This window comes from Acipenser ruthenus, chromosome 35 (assembly GCF_902713425.1).
Source record: "Acipenser ruthenus chromosome 35, fAciRut3.2 maternal haplotype, whole genome shotgun sequence".
NCBI lineage: Eukaryota > Metazoa > Chordata > Actinopteri > Acipenseriformes > Acipenseridae > Acipenser > Acipenser ruthenus.
The window spans coordinates 6,490,422-6,504,914 of NC_081223.1; the positions used below are offsets into that span (position 1 = coordinate 6,490,422).

General features: G+C 42.3%; 1 protein-coding gene and 2 non-coding genes across 3 annotated transcripts; 1 reads left to right on the forward strand and 2 right to left on the reverse strand.

Moving 5' to 3' along the window:
- The first annotated feature begins 87 nt into the window (after positions 1-87).
- Positions 88-161, forward strand: trnai-aau (transfer RNA isoleucine (anticodon AAU)). Its single transcript has one exon. It is a non-coding gene; the product is annotated as a tRNA-Ile (tRNA).
- A 170-nt stretch (positions 162-331) lies between these two features.
- Positions 332-413, reverse strand: trnas-uga (transfer RNA serine (anticodon UGA)). Its single transcript has one exon. It is a non-coding gene; the product is annotated as a tRNA-Ser (tRNA).
- Positions 414-5,130: 4,717 nt separating this feature from the next.
- On the reverse strand, positions 5,131-7,377 carry LOC131705226 (reticulon-4 receptor-like 2; the record flags this gene model as incomplete). Its single annotated transcript, XM_059007560.1, has 3 exons — positions 5,131-5,975; positions 6,414-6,671; positions 7,153-7,377. Coding segments are annotated over 3 exons (1,314 nt in total), but the record flags the coding sequence as incomplete, so codon positions are not given.
- Positions 7,378-14,493: the final 7,116 nt, after the last annotated feature.

Here is a 14,493-nt window from a genome sequence, read left to right on the forward strand (position 1 = left end):
GTTTAACATGAGAACATCTTGGTAGAACAATCATAATGTCCGCAGGACTTATTTTCCTCGGGTTCTAGTATCAAGTTTTGAGTGTGTGGCCGGTTAGCTCAGTTGGTTAGAGCGTGGTGCTAATAACGCCAAGGTTGCGGGTTTGATCCCCGTACGGGCCATGGCTTTTCTTCTTTAAAGAAACCACAGCATTTGTAATGGTGCCAAAATGAACAATCTTTAACAAAATGAACTGAAGCGATATGAAGTACAACCAGTAATATTTCAGACTTCCTGTGCTTTAAACATGTATTAACAATGAACACATACAATCAATTAAAAACAAAGCTTACGTAGTCGGCAGGATTCCAACCTGCGCGGGGAAACCCCAATGGATTTCAAGTCCATCGCCTTAACCACTCGGCCACGACTACATGCTCGCACGGTTAGTTGTGAAAATATCCAAAAGAAGTAAACGGCTCCCGCAGTAATGCTATAGATGGCAGTATAGGCTAACTAATGAACCCAAGTCAAATGCCTTTGTTGAAACTCTGTCAGATTTGTACAAGGCAAGCACACATGGGAAAAGTAAATACAATATACTTTCTGTTAACGTTCATAATAATGAATACATCTTTATTTCAAAATACGTAGCTATTTAATCCTAACAGAAACCATAGGCTTCCCAGCCATCAGCTTGGAAGCAGAATGGAGATCAAATCGGACGAATAACGAGTGCAAAATGGAATGTGGAAATCAATGTAAAGGCAGTTTAAATAAGAGCAGCTGCAATACATTAAATAGAGTTATATTTAAGAGCAAGCAGTAACTGCAGTAGAGTATTTAATTATGGATGGACCAAACTTGCAGGTCGCCACTGTCACATTTTCCAGGAAATCACGGCTAATACTGAGAAAGAAAACAGATGATAACCTAACAGAAAACTAGTGAAAAACACTGCACTGGTTAACTGAACGGGTCAAACGTAGCCTACTGAATTGCTGAATTGTTGGGGGGAGCGTGGCGCATCCAGCTGAGGCGCTTCATCTGAAATGCAGGGTGTGCCCTATAGCCTGGAGATCGCTGGTTCCAATCCAGACTATGCCATCGCCGACAGGAACGCCGAGGGGGCGACGCACAGTTGGCAGAGTGCAACCCGGGTTGGGAGGGTTTAGGTCAGCTTGGTAATCATTGTCTCAACAAGCTCCAGCAACTCCTGTGGCGACCGGTCTCCTGCGAGTTGTGGGCGGAACTGCGTTTCCTCCAACACCGCTACAGCCAGGTGCGGCTGGCTTTGCTGTTGCAGTGTGACAAGAGGAGGGTGGCTGACGGCATTTGTTTCAGAGGATGCGCATGATGAGTCTTCGTTCTCCCGAGTCGATACGGGAAGCTGCAGCAGCGCCATAAAAAAAACAATTGGATATTCCAAATTGGGAGATTTTTTTAAAATATTTCAAAAAAATAAATTAAATAGTTAAGCTTCAAAAAATCTATTTTTGACTGAGCGAGTTAAGTGTGTACGGTATCCTGACAACACAACACGTTGAAAACACAGAAAAGACGCTGAGAAAAAAAAAAAGTTTTCTATTTCCTGTTTAATTAAGAAAATACAATAAAAAAAAGATTATTCTCTTATTTGTCTTCCTGCCATATCCCCTCTTTTTTGGTCAAATATTGAATATATTCGTATTCAAATTCAAACGACTGTTCTTTGTTCCCATGATGCATCAGTGATGGGCTGGGTTTTAGTGATCGCGATAATTTCTGATATTTTACAGTGGCTGGACTTTATAATAATAAAAAAATGAAAAAGGGTAACGAGCGACAAATGCATTAATTTCTGTCAATTTGTTCTATTTTATTGGGTTATAATTTTACAAATTTAAAAGACATTCATTAAGAAAAGATTTAATAATTTAATAAAACTAATTTAATAACCTTTAAGAATTAAGTTTTTATTGACAGAAATATATTTGATGTATGTGTGTTTGGCATGAAATCAAATAAAGTCCCATTGGATTTTGCTTGGAAAGAGGAAACACAAAAGGTGTTTTTGTATACATAAAAATACAACACAATACAACACAGAATGTTTTCTTTTTTGTTAAAATAATGACAAAAGTTAAAATATTTTTTCGTTTTTTTTTCTGTTTGTTGTTGGGCTGCCATCTTGGTAAGAGCTTGTCAATTGTCGCATGTGAACACATTCCCTACCAAAATGTCCAGTACAGTACAGTACAGTGCGGTTAGATTAGACTGGACTGTATTGAATTAGCTGGCTCTCAGATCACCAGTACAGTACCGTGCTGTTAGATTAGACTGGACTGTATTGAATTAGCTGGCTCTCAGATCCCCAGTACAGTACCGTGCTATTAAATTAGACTGGACTGTATTGAATTAGCTGGCTCTCAGATCTCCAGTACAGTACAGTGCTGTTAGATTAGACTGGACTGTATTGAATAAGATGGCTCTCAGATCCCCAGTACAGTACCGTGCTGTTAGATTAGACTGGACTGTATTGAATTAGCTGGCTCTCAGATCACCAGTACAGTACCGTGCTGTTAGATTAGACTGGACTGTATTGAATTAGCTGGCTCTCAGATCCCCAGTACAGTACCGTGCTATTAAATTAGACTGGACTGTATTGAATTAGCTGGCTCTCAGATCTCCAGTACAGTACAGTGCTGTTAGATTAGACTGGACTGTATTGAATAAGCTGGCTCTCAGATCCCCAGTACAGTACCGTGCTGTTAGATTAGACTGGACTGTATTGAATTAGCTGGCTCTCAGATCACCAGTACAGTACCGTGCTGTTAGATTAGACTGGACTGTATTGAATTAGCTGGCTCTCAGATCCCCAGTACAGTACCGTGCTGTTAGATTAGACTGGACTGTATTGAATTAGCTGTCTCTCAGATCCCCAGTACAGTACCGTGCTGTTAGATTAGACTGGACTGTATTGAATTAGCTGGCTCTCAGGTCCCCAGTACAGTACAGTGCTGTTAGATTAGACTGGACTGTATTGAATTAGCTGGCTCTCATATCTCCAGTACAGTACCGTGCTGTTAGATTAGACTGGACTGTATTGAATTAGCTGGCTCTCAGATCCCCAGTACAGTACAGTGCTGTTTTTAAAATCCATAAAATGTTGTAAATCTTAAATTCCTGAGATCTAACACTTATGAAAATGAATGAACAAAATAAACAAATAAAAATACATAAATTAAAAAAATCAATACACAACTTTATAAACAAATTCCTAAAATTACACAAATTCAGTCAATCCAACACCTTTAAAAAAAAGAAAAAAGTACAAAGTAACACGGAACAGTCCATTATAGTTAGTATAGGGGGTGATTGGTCTAAGGCTATTGTGCATATTATTATTATTATTATTATTATTATTATTATTATTATTATTATTATAGTATTATTACTAGTCCAAACTCCCTCACCCCTCTCTTTGACTGCACCTAAATGGACCAGTCCCTTAAAAAAAAAAGTCATTTTCCACTGAAATTAAATAAAATACACACAATTTCAAACTAAAAAGAAAACAGTTTCAAATTGTAACACCTGAAACACATTTCGTGTATATATATATATATATATATATATATATATATATATATATATATATATAGGGAATTTCGTAGCAATTAAGAAAGTCAAAGAGAGAGAGAGACATCACTGGGAAAAAATGGCAAAACACTTTAAAAGAAGTGTAATTTGTAATTCATTATGAACAGAGCTGCACAAAGCAGGTCTATAGGAAACACAACACTGCTGAGCTGCACAGAGCAGGTCTATAGGAAACTCAACACTGCAGAGCTGCACATAGCAGGTCTATAGGAAATTCAACACTGCAGAGCTGCACAGAGCAGGTCTATAGGAAACTCAACACTGCAGAGCTGCACAGAGCAGGTCTATAGGAAACTCAACACTGCAGAGCTGTACAGAGCAGGTCTATAGGAAACTCAACACTGCAGAGCTGCACAGAGCAGGTCTATAGGAAACTCAACACTGCAGAGCTGTACAGAGCAGGTCTATAGGAAACTCAACACTGCAGAGCTGCACAGAGCAGGTCTGTAGGAAACTCAACACTGCAGAGCTGCACAGAGCAGGTCTATAGGAAACTCAACACTGCAGAGCTGCACAGAGCAGGTCTATAGGAAACTCAACACTGCAGAGCTGCACAGAGCAGGTCTATAGGAAACTCAACACTGCAGAGCTGCACAGAGCAGGTCTATAGGAAACTCAACACTGCAGAGCTGTACAGAGCAGGTTAAAAGGAAAGAGAGATCAACACTGCAGCGCTGTACAGAGCAAGTATATAGGAAAGACAACATTTCATTTTTTTATATAACTTTTTAGATTAGTTCCTTTTAAAACAGTGCTTTCCCTGAGTCTCTCTCAAACACTTTCAATGAGACTCCCTATCGCACAGCAGTTTCAATGAGACTCCCTATCACACAGCAGTTTCAATAAGACTCATCCTATTTCACAGCAATTTCAATGAGACTCCCTATTGCACAGCAGTTTCAATAAGACTCCCTGTCACACAGCAATTTCAATGAGACTCCCTATTGCACAGCAGTTTCAATAAGACTCCCTATTGCACAGCAGTTTCAATAAGACTCCCTGTCACACAGCAGTTTCAATAAGACTCCCTGTCACACAGCAGATTCAATAAGACTCATTATCGCACAGCAGTTTCAATGAGACTCCCTATTGCACAGCAATTTCAGTAAGACTCCCTATCACACAACAGTTTCAATGAGACTCCCTATCACACAGCAGTTTCAATAAGACTCCCTATTGCACAGCAGTTTCAATAAGACTCCCTATCACACAACACTTTCAATGAGACTCCCTATTACACAGTAGTTTCAATAAGACTCCCTATTGCACAGCAGTTTCAATAAGACTCCCTATCACACAGCAGTTTCAATGAGACTCCCTATCACACAGCAGTTTCAATAAGACTCCCTATTGCACAGCAGTTTTAATAGGACTCATTATCGCACAGCAGTTTCAATAAGACTCATTATCGCACAGCAGTTTCAGAGCAGAGCTGGTCTATAGGAAACTCAACACTGCAGAGCAGTAATTGAATCGTAATATCTTTTCAATATAGACTTTAAGGGGAAATTCACAAATGCTCTTCACATGGTTTCAGGAAAAAGAAAGTGAAGGGTGAGAGAGAGGGAGAGGGTGAGAGTGAGGGAGAGAGAGAGGAGAAAGAGGGACGCGTCTGGACAAACGCCTCTGGATTTCCCGTTTGCTTCTTTCAAACAATCCAACTTGTAACAACGAATAGTGGAGTCTTCGTTTTCATATTTCTCCCAGTAGTCTTGCTCTTTAACTTTCGTCAATGTGGACTCAGCTTCGTAACTTTTGGTTTGACTTTTATCTGGACTGATGTAACTGTTGTCTTGCTGTTGTCCTTTCTTTCCATCCAAGCCTTTAGATTTGTCCGAATTCCCCCTGCTTGCCTTGCCCGATTTGGGGAACCACCATCTCGTTCTGGTGCTGAAGGTGTAAGTGACGCGGGCTCTCGGATAGTAAGGCATCATGGGGCAGGGAGCGAAATCGATTTCTCTCAAGAACCTCAAATCTAGACCTTTCCTCTCCTCGGGACCGGCGCAGAGGAGCTCGGAGCTGGAGATCCAGACCTGACGGAACCATTCCCAGAGAGGGCGGGCCTGGCAGGAGCAGCTCCAGGGGTTTCCGTTGAGTCTGAGGAACTGCAGGGACGAGAGATCGGAGAGGGCCGAAGCAGGGAGGTCTGTTAGGGCGTTGTTGAAGAGGAAGAGGGTGGTGAGGTGACCCAGGTCCCTGAAGGCTTTGCGGTTGACCTGTCGCACTCGGTTCTCGTGGAGGAAGAGCCTGTCCAGGTTGACCAGCCCTCTGAAGACATTTTCGGACAGGACTCGGATTCGGTTGCCGTGGAGGAAGAGGTGAGTGAGATTCACCAGGTCTGAGAAGAGATTGTCCTGAGAGGGAGAGAGAGAGGGAGGGGGAAGGGGAGGGACAGAGATTGATATTTGGCATATGAAAATTCAGTACTACCAAAAAGTTGTATGTTAAATTATGAAATTAAAATTATTTGTGTTATAGCTCTCCTGTATGTATCTGCCTCCTGTCGTCCCTCCCACCCCCCAGGAGCAGGATTGAGACACACTGTATTAGATAGGATAGAGGGAGCTCTCCAGAAGCAGGATTGAGACACACTGTATTAGATAGGATAGAGGGAGCTCTCCAGGAGCAGGGTTGAGACACACTGTATTAGATAGGATGGGGGGGATGGTGGGGGGCTCAAGGAGCAGGGTTGGAGACACACTGTATTAGATCGGATGGGGGGGGGGCTCCAGGAGCAGGGTTGGAGGTGCACTGTATTAGATAGGAGGTCTCTCTCTCTCTCTCTCTCTCACCTGGATGTGTTGCAGCAGGTTGTCCTGCAGGTAAAGGAACTGCAGGCTGTAGAGTTTTTTGAAGATGTTTCCGGGCAGGGTCCCCAGCTGGCAGCGGTATATGTGCAGGCTCTGCAGCTTGTCCAGCCCCCGGAAGGAGTCAGGATGGAGGGTGCGCAGGGAGGGGTTATCCCCCAGGTCCAGCTCCTCCAGATCTCGCATGTCGCTGAAGGAATCGGGTTTGATGGTGCTGATGTTGTTGGAGTAGAGCCACAGGACCTGATGAGAGGGAGAGAGAGAGGTGGGGGAGGGAGAGGAAGATCATTTTCAAGCTCAATTTCGAGTTACAGTCAAACCTGTATTAAGAGACCTGCACTCAAGGGACAGTCAAATAGTGTCTCTTAAAAGAGGGACCCTCCCATACATTTTCTATTTGTCTCCGACATCCTACCTTCCTGTAATTATATATGTATGTTTAAAAAACTCTGTAAAAGACTACATATATGAACAAAATAAGTACTGGAATTGAATTACATTTAGATTATTGTGTGGGCTTGCACGTTGTTGTTTCGGAGGACAAAAGCCTGTGTGCGTTTGTCTATCTCCAGCCTCTCCCAGCCGAGAAGGAGTCACTGCGGGGGAGATCGCAGCAGCAGCAGCAGCAGTGGTGAGGCAGACATAGTCTTAAAAACAATTTATAAATTGGGGGAGAAAAGGGGGTTACAAATAAATGTGAAGTGTGAACAGGGCAAGACGGTACCTGTGTCTGGAAGCCGAAGGACTGCGCCCGCAGCTCTGTGATGCGGTTGTTTTGGAGGAACACTCTCTGGCTGTCGTAGGGAATGCCAGCCGGCACCGCTGAGAAGTTCTGAGACTGGCAGCTGACCGTCATCGGGGAGGGGTAACAGACACACAGCCTGGGGCAGGAATAGGCAGGGCTAGGGGAGCAGACTGCCAGCCAGAGCAACAGCCAGACAGACACCGAGCCTGCGTGGGGAGAGAGAGGAAAGAGTGTGAGAGAGGAAAAGGGAGGGGAGAGAGATAGACTGATAAACAGAATGACAGACAAGACAGAAAGGCAGATAAACCAATATACAGACAGATTTGAAGTCATGTCTCAATGAACATTTATTCAGTTGTCTGTCATAGATATCTCTAAGAGTGACCCCTGACCCCGAGTGACCCAATGATATAATGTTCTCAGCACATAACAGAACTGACTGGGCGAACAGTCACTCAGAGAGAGGCTCGGAAACTTTGGTGACATTTATAGAAGAACCCGAATACTCAGAAAAACAGGAACGCCTTCTATAATTCAGGAAAGACAATGAATAGAGGAGAACACTGTCAATGTGTGTGTGTGTGTGTGTGTGTGTGTGTATGTCTCTCAATGTGTGTGTGTGTCTCAGTGTGTGTCTATCTCAATGTGTGTGTGTGTGTGTGTCTCGGTGTGTTTCTCTGTGTGTGTGTGTGTCTCAGTGTGTGTCTCTCTCAATGTGTGTGTGTGTGTCTCAATGTGGGTCTTGGTGTGTTTCTCTCTCAGTGTGTGTGTGTCAGTGTGTTTCTCTCTCAATGTGTGTGTGTGTCTCAGTGTGTTTCTCTCTCAATGTGTGTGTGTGTCTCAGTGTGTTTCTCTCTCAATGTGTGTGTGTGTCTCAGTGTGTTTCTCTCTCAATGTGTGTGTGTGTCTCAGTGTGTTTCTCTCTCAATGTGTGTCTCAGTGTGTTTCTCTCACAATGTGTGTGTGTCTCAGTGTGTTTCTCTCTCAATGTGTGTTTGTGTGTCTCAGTGTGTTTCTCTCTCAATGTGTGTGTGTGTCTCAGTGTGTTTCTCTCTCAATGTGTGTGTGTGCCCAGTGTGTTTCTCTCTCAATATGTGTGTGTCTCAGTGTGTTTCTCTTGCAATGTGTGTGTGTTCCAGTAAGTGTATGTCTCTCAATGTGTGTGTGTCTCAGTGTGTGTCTCTCTCAATGTGTGTGTGTGAAAGCCTGAACACATTTCACTCCAGATTAGCACTCTCACACAGCAGCACATCAGCAGCACGGTGGAGGTACCTAGGGGATTCCTAGAGGATTTCCAAGGGGCTCCCAGGGGACAGTGCACAATTAGCAGAGTGCCACCCAGGCAGGGGAGCTCAAGTCAGCTGGGTAATCACGGTCTCACCGCACACCAGTGACTCCTGTGGGTGGCCAGACGTCCGCCTGCCTGCCTGCCTGCCTGCCTGTGAGCCGGCTGTGTTACACTGGGCTTGCAGTGTGAAAGAAAGAAACAAAAAAACAAAGAAAGAAGAAAGTGGACAGCTTCACTTGACAGCTTGAAGTACGGTGTTGTTTCAGAGGACTAAAGCTTGAGTGCGCTTGTCTGTCTCCAGCCTCTCCCAGCCGAGGAGGAGTCACTGCGGGGGGGGGGGGGGGGGGGGGGGAGGCGGGGGGGGGGTTGTAGAAGCAGTGAGACTGGGGCTGTCTTAAAAACAATTGGGCATTCCAAATTGGGAAGAAATCACGGGGTAAAAATAATTGATGATTCCAAAAAAAAAAGAAACTAAACTTTGATATGCTTTGATGTTAACATTTGAGGGGGTGACTGCTTGAAAAGGCATCTGTGACGGGGGACTGCCCCGTCTTTAAGAACGTGGTTGGGACTGGCAGGGAGGGGGTTAAATTCCTCCGTGCCAGGAAAACATGTGAGAATGTGGCTGGAGCCCTAATTGAATAATCAGCAATTATTGATTAATTGGGCTCCAGCCACAGGGGATAAAAGCCAGGGGAGAGGCCCTGGCTAGGGGGAGTGTTCTAGAAGGAGAAGAAACAAGAGTGTTTTGTGTGTGCTGGTTTTCTTTCTGTTTGTTTGTTTGTTTTTGAATCCAGTGACGGCAACGCCCAGCCTGGAAACCTTTATTTTTGTAAGTTTTGCTTTTTTTGTTTTGTGTTTATTTTATGTTTAAAACCTTTTTGCTTGGCCCTTGTGTCGGTTTATTTTGTATTTTTGTTTATTAAAAACTTTATTTTTAATGTTTAAACTGTCTCTGAGTCTCAACCTCGGTCATTTCCTGTCACAGCATCCCTCAGACAAACGGTTATAAACTTCTATCTATCTTTCAGTCTCCAGAATTCCAGTGATTAATTTGTTGATTCATTCATTAGTTCATCCCTTTACACTTCCAAACGAGTCACTCGTTCTTGCTCTCCATCTTGCTGTTCTTTCTCTCACTTCCTTTTCCTCCCTCCCTCTCCCTCCCACTCTCTCATTAGTTTGTTTAATTTATTTATTTACACATTCATTCACAATTTGAGTGATTCACTATTGCCCTGCAAGCTGTTTGAAAACCAAAATGATTGATTTACATCATAGACACGCAAACACAGAGACACAGGTGCACATTCTGAAACACGCACACAGTGACACATGCACAGAGAAATACGCACACTGACACACAGAGAGACATGAACACGCGTACACACAGGGAAACACACACACACTCACTGAGACACGAACACACACACACACACACAGAGGGTATACAACTTAATAATTAGCTTGTCAGCTTGTAACCTGCTGATGAAGCCCTATGGCATAAACTTCAGTAAAAAAAGACTATGCCAGACTCCCTATGGCACAGCAGTTTATATGAGACTCCTATTGCACAGCAGTTTCAATGAGAATCCTATGACACAGCAGTTTCAATGAGACTCCCTATGGCACAGCAGTTTCAATGAGACTCCTATGGCACAGCATACATTCTACTGTTTAGGAGACTCTGATATTTTATTTCTTAGCAGACACCCGTATCCAGGGTGACTTACAATTGTGATATTATTATTTACATACAATTACCCATTTATACAGTTGGGTTTTTAATGGAGCAATCTACGTAAAGTACCTGCTTGCTCAAGGGTACAGCAGCAGTGTGTGTGTCCCCACCTGGGACTGAACCCACACAAGAGACTCCAGTCAAGAGTACAGAGCCCCCCTGACCACTACTCCACACTGCTGCTCCAGATATTGATTGAGCATGTCTGAAATCTCTTTATAATACACAGCAGCAGATACTGATATTGATTGAGCATGTCTGAAATCTCTTTATAATACACAGCAGCAGACCCTGATATGGATTGAGCATGTCTGAAATCTCTTTATAATACGCAGCAGCAGACCCTGATATTGATTGACATCTGAAATATCTTTATAATACACAGCAGCAGACCCTGATATTGATTGAGCATGTCTGAAATCTCTTTATAATACACAGCAGCAGATCCTGATATTGATTGAGCATGTCTGAAATATCTTTATAATACACAGCAGCAGACCCTGATATGGATTGAGCATGTCTGAAATCTCTTTATAATACACAGCAGCAGACCCTGATATTGATTGAGCATGTCTGAAATCTCTTTATAATACACAGCAGCAGACCCTGATATTGATTGACATCTGAAATCTCTTTATAATGCACAGCAGCAGATACTGATATGGATTGAGCATGTCTGAAATCTCTTTATAATACACAGCAGCAGATACTGATATTGATTGAGCATGTCTGAAATCTCTTTATAATACACAGCAGCAGACCCTGATATGGATTGAGCATGTCTGAAATCTCTTTATAATACACAGCAGCAGACCCTGATATTGATTGAGCATGTCTGAAATCTCTTTATAATACACAGCAGCAGACCCTGATATTGATTGACATCTGAAATCTCTTTATAATACACAGCAGCAGATACTGATATGGATTGAGCATGTCTGAAATCTCTTTATAATACACAGCAGCAGATACTGATATTGATTGAGCATGTCTAAAATCTCTTTATAATACACAGCAGCATACCCTGATATTGATTGAGCATGTCTGAAATCTCTTTATAATACACAGCAGCAGACTCTGATATGGATTGAGCATGTCTGAAATCTCTTTATAATACACAGCAGCAGACCCTGATATTGATTGACATCTGAAATCTCTTTATAATACACAGCAGCAGATACTGATATGGATTGAGCATGTCTGAAATATCTTTATAATACACAGCAGCAGACTCTGATATTGATTGAGCATGTCAGAAATCTCTTTATAATACACAGCAGCAGACCCTGATATGGATTGAGCATGTCTTTAATCTCTTTATAATACACAGCAGCAGACCCTGATATGGATTGAGCATGTCTGAAATCTCTTTATAATACACAGCAGCAGACCCTGATATTGATTGACATCTGAAATCTCTTTATAATACACAGCAGCAGATACTGATATGGATTGAGCATGTCTGAAATATCTTTATAATACACAGCAGCAGACCCTGATATGGATTGAGCATGTCTGACATTTCTATCAAACGGAAAAACGACTAAAAATAAGGAATACTAAAAGACCATGTTCGCAAACTCAAAACAAGCGATACAAAGAAATACACATAGACTAAACCCGTATATTTAATAATATAATATAGATTTTGTTGAATATATATGTGAATGATCAGATATATAACATTTCAAAGTACATAAATGAATATTTGAAAAGAGATGAAAAAAATAAACAAACGAAGTCTATCTGCTCATTTATGTTATTAGATGCTCCTCACTGCGTGTTAAACTTAACAAAGACTTAAAATAAATGACAATAAATCAATAAATAAAACACATCATTGTCAATGTAAATCCATACTGCTATAAGATACAGTATTTATTTTTACTTACCTTTGACATTTCGAGTACGGGAACCGCTTCGTAAAATCGACCGAGTCCCCATTTCTACTCTGTGCCGGGTGTATTCGTGTGCGGCGCTGCTGCTGCTATCTCTCCGCTGGAGTCTGGTGCTCTCTTTCGGCTCGACTGCGCCTATTATAGAGGGCCACTGCCTACGAAGCACTTGGGGGCTGCGACGGGAAACCCACACGGGCCAAGCCGGGGCATTGTGCGCTAAAGGCGGGGGACAAAACCCGGCACTGTGCCCGCTGACGGAGCTCAGAAGCGAGGGAGGGAGTGGGGAGGAGACTCCGAGGAGGTCTATAAAAGTTCAATTTCTCCGCTAAATATCAAAAGAAAAGAGGAAGGGATGAATGAAGAAAGGATGAAAAGAAGACGTCTGCGTCAATTTTTTAATGCTATTCCAAATTAATACGGATCTTATTTTTTTACTTTGAAGGTTCTGCGATCTAAGACACGGCTCACACCGCCGTTCACTCGCAGACTGACAGGCGCTCCGATACGGCAGGAAAGTTATAGGGGAGCCACTGCAGGATTGAGGCTCTCTTTAGGACCATCGGTTAACAACTCCTGCACTAGATGGATGGACAGACAGACAGCTAGCAAGCAACTACTGTACCTCTTAGATTGTTCCAGTAAAAACCCAACTGTATAAAAGGGTGGCAGAATTTGTATACATTTGTGATTCTTGAAATGTGTATTATTATTATTATTATTTTATGTAGGCTGTGTGTGACAACTGTAAAATAAATAATAGGCTACTAATGTAAAAATAATGTGATATCGTCATCTCAACACTTAACGTGTCATGAGTATATCTTGTTATTTTCCTTGTATAACACTGTACAACTGCTGCCTCTGTGTGTGTGTGTGTGTGTGGGGGGGGGTGTGTGTGTGTGTGTGTGTGTGTGTGTGTGTGTGTGTGTGTGTGTGTGTGTGTGTGTGTGTGTGTGTGTGTGTTTTGTACTGGTAATAGACAGGACTGTTACTAGCCTTTTGGGGGCCCTAAGCAGGATTTGGTTTGATGACCCATATTATTTCAAAGATTAAAACTAACTGTCTCCCAGCAAAACCACAGCAACCTACAATGACCATATTCACACTGTCAGAAATATGTGATTTTAAAAGGACAAGAATATAACATCACTATTAATAAGTAGATGGGTTCATACCTTTATTGACTTGCATTTGGTTCACTGCTACTTAAGTTGCCTTACACTGCTGGGACTGGTAACTGCTGCTGACCGGTAAGACTGGTGCTGATACTGCTGGGACTGGTGCTGACACTGGGACTGGTGCTGACACTGTGACTCGTGCTTTGAGTTTAGCACACAGTTTCTCACTCAACTTTAATATTTTTTTGTCTGTATAAATCGATGATAGGAAGTAGTACAGTACTTCAGGCGGGGGAAACCGGTCGCAGAGGTCCCGGTGCTGCCTGGCGCACAGGCCGGGTCGCTATAGATGCAAATACACAGCCCAAGATTATAGTAATGTGAAGAAATAACATATATATATAAATTTTACACTCTTAAAAAGAAAGTGGGTACATTTTTTATGATTATTTTGGTCTTCACAATTAAGAATTGAGTCGATTTTTACCGAGGGCCTCGACTGCCTCAATGTGTACACTGTGACTACGCGCCTGGGCACAGCCAGCATGCAAGCAAGCTACAGCAATAAAAACGGAGCTAAATCAAATAACACAATACCTTTCTCATGTTGTTTTTCTTCCTCCGTTTTTTTCTTTTTACGCTTCTTCGCGCCAGATTGGTACATTCTTGATCTTTTTTTCAGTCATAATTTGTTCGCAATCCTCAAAGAAGCCACCGGAGGCAGATATCACCGTGTAACAATTTTTTTTTTTTTTTTTTTTTGGTTCCTGGGTAGTAAGTGTTATTTCCTAATTGCTTATGCCTCAAAAGTATAGAAAATGGCTATTATTCCCCACAAACTTTGCTTTTGTGACCAGGACAGTGATATTTTGAAATTTACCTATTTTCCAGAACATTCCAGATAGATTAAGTGCTGAGTAAATTTGGAGTAACTTCTAGAACTTTCTAGAACTTTCCAGTAATATAAATAGTAGTATAAATACAGGGGCCTTAAGCCCACCAGTTCAGTTTAGTTCCAGCTGCCTAAGTGGATACATATCTGCATTTTTCTGAGATGGCATCAAGAGGCTGCAAGCATCCGGCAGACGCATTTTGCTATGTCTGCGGCCAATTTATCAAGACAAGATTGAAAAAGTACTCCTTGGAAGCATCTGCTAAGATGTGTGAGGCCTACAAGGCATATTTCGGCATGCCTGTTGGGGATCAAGACAAACCCTGGGCACCTCATTTCACCTGAGAGCACTGCAAAAAAAACTCTGGTAAGATGGACAATTG